The 9,019-nt window shown below is 44.8% G+C and overlaps 1 protein-coding gene across 1 annotated transcript; it reads left to right on the forward strand.

Moving 5' to 3' along the window:
- The first annotated feature begins 1,478 nt into the window (after window positions 1-1,478).
- Window positions 1,479-7,908, forward strand: LOC131561371 (protein NYNRIN-like). The gene is made up of 3 exons (XM_058810652.1): window positions 1,479-1,634; window positions 2,078-2,242; window positions 5,462-7,908. The coding sequence occupies exon 3, from the start codon at window positions 5,851-5,853 to the stop codon at window positions 7,906-7,908; it is 2,058 nt and encodes a 685-aa protein (XP_058666635.1). The 5' UTR covers window positions 1,479-1,634; window positions 2,078-2,242; window positions 5,462-5,850.
- The last annotated feature ends 1,111 nt before the right edge of the window (window positions 7,909-9,019 follow it).

A 9,019-nucleotide genomic window follows, 5' to 3' on the forward strand; every position in this document is an offset into this window, starting at 1 on the left:
GAAAGAAAAGTTGTCCAAAACAGCTTCCAATCGAATATTCATGTGATTGGAAACGTCAGGAAAGTGTAAGGTACTGTTTTCTATCAGTTGGCAAGCTGCGCACACAATCCCAGTGTTGTACAGCTTCCTTCTTCACCTTTCCGATGCTGCCGCTCTCTCCGGCTCCCGGAGCCGAAGAAGCGGCTTCTTCGCGCAAAGACGATTGTACCGCTCACAGTGCTCTCCTTAACGCGGCTTCTGCCGAAAGAAGCCCGGGAGCGGCTCTTAGCTCCGGAGAGCATCGTACCTTCGTCTTTAGAGTCTTTTGTGGTCTACATCCTAGCAGAAAGCTTTTCCACTCTGTCTGGCAAGGAAAACCTGCGGGAGCACAGAAAACATCTCCCATCGTGTTCTGGACGTTGCACGGAGGTCTGCCAAGTGTTTGACAAGAAGGAAAGAAAAGTTGTCCAAAACAGCTTCCAATCGAATATTCATGTGATTGGAAACGTCAGGAATGTGGTAAGGTACTGTTTTCTATCAGTTGGCAAGCTGCGCACACAATCCCAGTGTTGTACAGCTCCTTCTTCACCTTTCCGATGCTGCCGCTCTCTCCGGCTCCCGGAGCCGAAGAAGCGGCTTCTTCGCGCACAGACGATTTTACCGCTCACAGTGCTCTCTTAGCGCCGCTTCTGCCGAAAGAAGCCCGGGAGCGGCTCTTAGCTCCGGAGAGCATCGTACCTTCGTCTTTAGCGTCTTTTGTGGTCTACATCCTAGCAGAAAGCTTTTCCACTCTGTCTGGCAAGGAAAACCTGCGGGAGCACAGAAAACATCTCCCATCGTGTTCTGGACGTTGCACGGAGGTCTGCCAAGTGTGAAGCCATTTATTATAATGGTTAATAGCTTCTGAAAAATAAAAGAATTAAAGACACTCAAAAATATATTAAGGGAATTGCAGCAGTTAATAAATAACCTAAAATACACTTTCAGGAAGATCTTTGATCAGATACTTAGGTAAGGCAATGTAAAAATACACTCACAATATTTGGATAGGTAATCTAAAATACACTCACAGAAGAAACTTTGGAATTAGAATATTTGAAGAAGAAGAAGTGGAAGCCAATAAGTTAAAGTGACCTGCCAACCCGTTAGGATCAAGCCAAGTATAACAGTTACTTCAGCTAAGTCATGGAAAAACATGCCAAGGATAACAGGAAGAAGACCAAATTAGGAAAAGCTTAAAATTTAACTGAGGAAGACCAAGAATTCCCAGAAGACTCCGCCTGCCTATGAATATGCATGTAATAAATGATGTAATCCTTGTTTAAAATTGTATAAAAACCCGCTTTTGCGGTGCATAATTTAGAAATCCACTTCGTGATTTCTCCGACGCGTCGTAATAAAATACCTCCTGCTTATCTGACTTAGGCTGAGTCTCTTAAGCAGTTATTCTCGCCTTTTGGGGCAAAATTCGGCATCATTTTCTGGCGACCCAGATGGGACCAGACAGGAGATCCGGGCCTTGAGGTCCTCCCGGGCCGGGTCCGGGGTCGGGATCCTCTGGGCGCCCCTGACGAATTTTTTTGTCAGAAGAGACCCCCCTGGACCGGCGCCTTGGTGGACGGAGGGTTCCCTGCATCTCCTGCTTCAATTAAGAGGTATTTTAATTGTTTATTGGTTTTATTGGTAGGGAAACGGGGGTCAGACGTGACCGCCCGAAGGGAAAGCTGGGGGACGCCCCGGTAACGAATCCCAGCTGGGTTAAAACCCCAGCATTGGGTTGCTAGCATTGGGTTGCTAGCATTGGGTTGCTAGCATTGGGTTGCTAGCATTGGGTTGCCAGGGTTAGATTCCCGGCATTGTTTTTGTAAAGAAAAGGATAAAGTCCTGCTGAAAGAAGTATTTGTTTATCTTGGTATTTTTGGTTTGTATGGGAAACTGTTTTAACATTGTGTTTGATGTTGTAATACTGTGAATTAAGGGTTAAGAACTGAAACTGCTATCTGAAGAGGTCTGTCAGCCGGTGATCTTTCGTGTCTGTTCTATGTGTTTGTTGCAAAATCTTACGGAAAACATCTTGCTGCTCTCTCTATAATTTTAGAAGAGAATAAGTTGATAGATATCCGGAAGAAAATTGTGACCCCCTGCAATTGTTACACTGTCTACGGTTGCGATTGCACGAATCTGGCAAACCGGTGTCTCACGGTCTGTAGGTGACCTCGCGTGACCAAACCTGGTAACAGTCTGTTCTGATATAGACCATAAGGTAGGAATTCCTTTATAAAGGTGCGCGTGTATGGTTGAGAGTGAATGAGACGCAGCATCGCTGCAAACCAGGACAAAAGCGACTGAAAATTGTGTGTGAAGTGTTAAACCAACACAGGGAATAACTATGGGAAGTCAACAGAGTAAGGACGTAAATATGAAAACCCCCTTAGGATGTATCCTAAAACACTGGAAGGACTTGGGAGGGATCCCGGGGGGAAACATAAGTAAAAAGACACTCCTTAAATATTGTACGCAGTGGTGGCCGTTGTACAAGTTAGATGACAATGAGAAATGGCCGCCGGAGGGAACAACTAATTATAATACTATTTTGCAATTGATGCTTTTCCTTCGCCGACTTAACAAATGGGACGAAGTGATGTATGCTGACATGTTCTTTACCCTAAGAAATAAACCGGAGTGGCAAAAAGAGTGCGGGGTAAATGTAGCACCTCAGGACCCCCTAGTGCTAGCCCTGGAAAAAGATAAGAAAGGTTCAAAGCCTAAAGAACGGTGCTGTGATGCATGTAGCATTGGGCAACAATGTCTTAAATTGACAAGAAGGGATAGTGGAAAGGAGAGCGAAATAAGCCTGTGGGAATACCATCCATTCGCCCCAGGACGGGAAGGGCCTCTTCCCAGGCCAAAGGAGGAACAAGGGGATCCTAGCCCCTTAAAGGAGCTGGAATGATGGTGGAAATCTTAAGTTTGGGCACAGTCCTCAGAAACTAGATAACACTTGGGAGGAGGATAGTCCATTAAAATCGGGGATGGACAAGAGGGAAAGCAGCCCGCAGGGACCAGATAGTCCACAGGGGTCGGGAAGCTACAGGGATGCTGACAACCCACCCAGATTAGAAGTTGAGAGGGAAGAAGGCAGCCCACATGGAACAGAGAGTCGAGGGGAGACACGCAGCCTCCCCGAACTAAGTCCATATGGGGATGGTAGTACACCCAGAAATGGAGGTTTTGGGAAATCAGGTACCTGTAGAATAGAAACCAGCACACCGAGGACTGGGGATAACTCACTAGGAGGCAACGTCTCTAAGCTAAGGTATAGTGAGAAGAATGACACTGAGACATGCGAAAGGGAGGCAGAGAACAACTCACAGAAGCTGAATATAATAATTCAGATAGAGGATAAGAGAGATGGAAGGGGAACAGAAGATGAGGACAGTAGCCCGGAACAGGATAGGCGCCGGCAGATGCGGGAAGAAAGGCGACAGATGCAGAGCGAGGCGCGGCTGGACTGTGTAAACCATGCCAGGGGGGTAGTAGGAAAAGAGTTAACAGAAATAGAAGGTGAAGATGAAGAACAGGGAAAGGGAAAGAGAAAAGAGAAGAGAAAGAATAGGGAAGACATTTGAGGCACAGGAAAATCCTGGGGAAGGGACTAGTCATTCGTATTATACCAGATCTGTGGCACGGAGGGAAGCAAAGCAAGAAGAGGAACGGAACCATACAATAGCTCCTCTCCGACAACTTATGCCAATGGTAGGAGAAAGGACCAGGGTAAAGGTACCGTTCTCCACAAGTGATCTGAACAATTGGAGGGATGAGGCAAGGAACTTCAGGAGGAATCCAGAGGGAGTAGCGAAGAGGTTTGAATTAATGGCAAAGAATTTAGATATTGATTGGGAAAATATAGAGGTGATGTTGTCAGAATTGACAGATACAGAAAGGGAACTCGTATTGGAAACAGGAAAACGACATGCTCAAGTATTATCAGGGAGACTAGAAGATAATTTCCCCAGCAGTAAACCAGAATGGGATCCGGGCAACGAAGAGCACTATCGACGATTGGTGCAGTACAGAAAGCTGATAGCGATGGGCTTGCGTAATGCGATCCCTAAGGCTATCAATTGGTCGATGTTATATGACATTAGGCAGGGAAAGGATGAGACCCCGTCAGAGTTTTTGGATAGACTTAGGGCAGCCATGAGACAATACACACCCCTGGACCCGGCAACGGAAGAAGGGAAACAACACCTGTTAGGATTAATGATGGGACAGAGTAACCCAGACATCAGAAAGAAATTGCAAAAGCTTGAACATCCAGAAAATAAAAACCTGGAGGCCTTGCTGAATGAGGCATGGAAGGTATATAATAATAGAGAAGTTGAGGAGAAGAAAAGGGAGGACAGGAGGATAGCCCGAGTAGTGGCTGTGGCAGTGGCAGCTTAGAAGACAGGTTACTCGGAACCTGGAACCAGGGGTAGGGGTAGAGGCTACCCGGTGAGAGGGGGAGGGAGGTTCCAACCCCACCCAGCTAGAGTAGGGCCAGATCAATGTGCATACTGCCTACAGACGGGACACTGGAAACAGGAATGCCCCCAGTTAAAAAGAAGGCTAATGGCCACCACTACCACCACACAGCAAGAAAGTGAATAAGGGGGACCGGTGGGCCATACCCTAGCAGACCCACTGGTTAAAATGGAGCTAGGGGAAGGTAAAAAGGAATTGGACTTTTTGATTGATACGGGAGCAACCTTTTCGGTTTTAAATCAAGAATTGGTACCTAAAAGTGATGAATTTGTACAAGTTGTGGGAGCAACAGGCCAACCAGAAAAGGCTTACTTTTTGAAACCTATCAAATACAAAATTGGGAAACAAATGGGAATACACCAGTTTCTGTATTTGCCAAATTCGCCAAAACCTCTACTAGGGAGAGACTTACTAGAGAACTTGGGAGCCATAATAAAGTTCAAAAAGGACAGATTTGAATTTCAAGTAAAAGAAGAACAACTGATTACAGCCCTAAGCCTAACAATCAGTTGTGTGAAACCTAAACCTGAGAATCACAATTTTGAGCGAGTCCTGAGCGAGGCATACCCATTAGTATGGGCTACTGATATACCTGGAAAATCAAAACAAGCAGCACCGATTGTTGTTGAACTTAAAGACGGGGCAAGACCGGTGGTAAGAAAACAATACCCTTTGAGAATAGAAGACAGGAAGGGGATTGAGCCCATAATCAAAAGGTTTCTGGAACTGGGGTTATTGGTAGAATGTGAATCGGATTTTAATACACCAATCTTGCCAGTAAAGAAACCTAATGGAGCTTATAGACTAGTTCAGGACTTGAGAGCAGTAAACGAAATAACCAAGATATTACATCCTTTAGTTGCTAATCCATACACGCTTTTAACTAGACTCAAGGATAATTTGGCCTGGTTCACTGTATTAGACTTGAAAGATGCATTCTTCTGCCTTCCCTTAGCTCCCGAGAGTCAAAAGATTTTTGCCTTTGAATGGGAATCTGTAGATAAAGGAAGAAAGACCCAACTTACCTGGACGGTATTGCCCCAAGGATGGGCGAACTCCCCTACGATTTTTGGGAATCAGTTAGCCAAAGAATTAGAACAGTGGGAAAGGCCGCTGGGAGATGGCACCCTTCTGCAATACGTAGATGACCTCCTAATAGCAACAGTGACAGAGGAAGAATGCATTGAATGGACTATTTCCTTGTTAAATTTCCTGGGTTTAAGTGGATACCGAGTCTCTCAACAGAAAGCACAGCTGGTGCAAAAAGAAGTGGTGTACCTGGGATACGAAGTCTCCAGAGGACAACGATCCCTGGGAGCAGCTAGGAAAGAGGCCATCTGTCAAATGCCTAAACCAGAGACAGTGAGAGATCTGCGCGCCTTTCTGGGGATGACAGGTTGGTGTCGGCTATGGATCTACCAGTACGGGATACTCGCTAAACCACTGTACGATTTGTTGAAAGAAACTAAGGATGTTCTAGTTTGGACTCCCGAGGCAGAAGGGGCCTTCAAGAAGTTGAAGCTGGAGCTAATGAGAGCACCGGCTTTAGGTCTCCCAGATGTATCAAAACCATTCTGGCTGTTCTCCCATGAACGACAAGGGATGGCCCTAGGAGTCCTGGCACAGAAGTTGGGAACACACAAGAGAGCTGTGGCCTACTTCTCCAAGCGATTGGATGAAGTAAGTAAAGGATGGCCAGGCTGTCTGAGGGCAGTGGCTGCAGTGATAATCAACATAGAAGAGGCCAGAAAGCTCACACTGGGCCAGAAGATGACTGTGTTAGTATCTCACACTGTGATGGCTGTGCTGGAACAGAAAGGCAACCATTGGTTGTCGCCTTCCAGATTCCTAAAATACCAGGCCATCTTGGCTGAATCAGATGACGTAACCATTCAGGTAACTAACATTGTGAACCCAGCTTCATTTCTAGAAGGGAGAGCCCCAGCAGAACCCATCGAACACGACTGCCTGGAAACAATTGAAGCCGTCTACTCCAGTTGCCCAGATCTCAAAGAAGAGCCGCTCGAAGGTGCGGACAACTGGTTCTCAGATGGCAGCAGCTTCGTGAAGCAAGGAGTAAGAATGGCTGGCTATGCAGTCACCACTACAGAAAGGGTAATTGAGTCAAACCCCTTGCCTGCAGGGACCTCAGCCCAAAAGGCAGAGCTGATAGCTCTGACCCGAGCCCTGGAATTGGCAGAAAACATGCAAATTAATATATGGACAGACTCTAAATATGCCTTCTCTGTTGTACATGCTCATGGGGCCATCTGGAAAGAAAGAGGACTATTGACTACACAAGGAAAAACAGTCAAACATGCAGAAGAGATTCTGCGATTGCTAGAGGCGGTCCAACTCCCAGCACAAGTGGCCATAATGCATTGTAAAGGACATCTGAAAGGTAACACTATTCCAGAAATAGGGAACAGGAAGGCAGATACAGAAGCTAAATTGGCTGCCACAAGGAAAAGAGAAGTGGAAATAGTGGCCCTAATACCAGGAGAGCTGGATACCAATATCCAGCCAGAATACCAAGAATCAGATCATAGATGGATTCAAAAGAATAAAGGTAAACTGTTAGACAGTGGATGGGGACAATTAGAAACAGGACAGTTGATAATACCAGGGAACATAATGTGGCAGATTGTGAAGGCGGAGCATGAAAAGGCCCATTGGGGTCTAGATCCGCTTTATCAACATTTGCGAGCCAGGATAGCAGGACCGAAATTATTTACTACTGTAAAGCACGTCACATCCCAGTGCGAGCGGTGTCTGAAAAATAACCCGAACACAGGAACCAAAGTACATCAAGGAGCCATAAATCGAGGTAAATTCCCAGGTGAAGTATGGCAAATTGATTTTTCTGAACTCCCAAGAAAAGGGGGGTTTCGGTATTTGTTGGTACTAACTGATACATTTTCTGGGTGGCCTGAAGCATTCCCTTGTAGGACAAATAAGGAAAGAGAAGTGACTAAAGTACTGTTGAATGAAATTATTCCACGGTTTGGGGTACCAAAGAGCATTTCTTCGGATAGAGGTACACACTTCTGTGCAAAAGTGGTGAGAGCAATAAGCAAAGCATTACAAATCAAATGGCAACTACACACACCTTATCGTCCACAGGCCAGTGGGCAAGTGGAAAAGATGAATCATCTCATCAAACAGCAAATTGCCAAAATATGCCAGGAGACTAATTTGCAGTGGTATCAGGCTTTGCCTATTGCTCTGCTTAGGCTGAGAGTCAAACCAAGATCAAAAGAAAAGTTAAGCCCATTTGAAATTTTGTATGGTAGACCTTATGCTATGCAAGTTGTAAATGGGGACGCTATAGACCAAATCGGTAATCAGTATATTTATGATTATGTAATTACGGTGGGGAAACAGTTTGATAAGAATGCTTAACCTTCACACCGATATTACGTATTTGCAAAAGGGTTGCCAACCATTGATACAGCAAAGCCTTAAGGGATGGAATGCATGGCTAGCAACAAGGTCTCATCATAGAAGAGCATAAAGAGATCTAGGTGGATGGATTGGCACTGGATTTGGTATATTAAACACGATAGATCAAGAAGTATTAGTGAATAAATTAAGTACCGTCACGTCGAACTTAGGAAAGCTAAAAATGCCCCTCAGTTCATCCATGCTCACATTAGCAGAAACATAATCACTTGTAGTAAAATTACTAACCATGGTAGCAAACCATACTGAAGAGGATTTTTTGAAGTTCACTAACTATACAGGGGAACTTAGCAGAGAAATTGCACTAGCTATCCAGTGCCCTCAGACACAACAATGGGTACAATCAGTAGCGGCAGGAATAATGAGAGAAGGAACGTCAGGTATATTACCTCAAGAGATAAGAGAAACAATACTAAAGGACAATCATACTACACAATTTGAGAAGGACCACCAAGCCTGGTGGCAATTAGTAAATTTCACTTATGAGCCTCAACAAGAACACATTGAAGCCTATGTCCTCACCATTAGTGCAGCAGAGGAAAGAGCTATCTTTCCTATCCTCACTCTAGGGACAATACATCAAGATGTTATTGTCAAGCCCATAGACCATAATGTCTGGGCTAGTTATGATAATACCAAAAATAGGTGGCAATCGGTTAGCACAGAAGCATGTATTCCTAGAGGACAATTAGGCTATGTCTGTGAAAACGCTGTAGTAGAAGCGGAAGATCTATGTTTAGATGCTGAAAATAGTGTATGTACCTTTGAAATGCTTCCGCATAATAGAACACGATCACAAGTTTATTATATAGGGAATGGGTGCGCTTGTGTGAGGACAGCTTGCGATAACGTCACCATAGATAATTGCCAAGAAAAGACTAACAATACTAACTTTTGTGTATGCAACTTCACCAAGATAGTAGGTTGTGACTTTCATTATACTGTCCCAATAACTACTCAACAGCTAATTAATGCAGATTTTGACCTATATCAAGAGTTACCGAAATTACAAATAGGGATGGACGTCGAAGTCCTTAAAGCAATGCTCACA

Source organism: Ammospiza caudacuta, chromosome 9 (assembly GCF_027887145.1).
Source record: "Ammospiza caudacuta isolate bAmmCau1 chromosome 9, bAmmCau1.pri, whole genome shotgun sequence".
In the NCBI taxonomy this organism is placed as follows: domain Eukaryota; kingdom Metazoa; phylum Chordata; class Aves; order Passeriformes; family Passerellidae; genus Ammospiza; species Ammospiza caudacuta.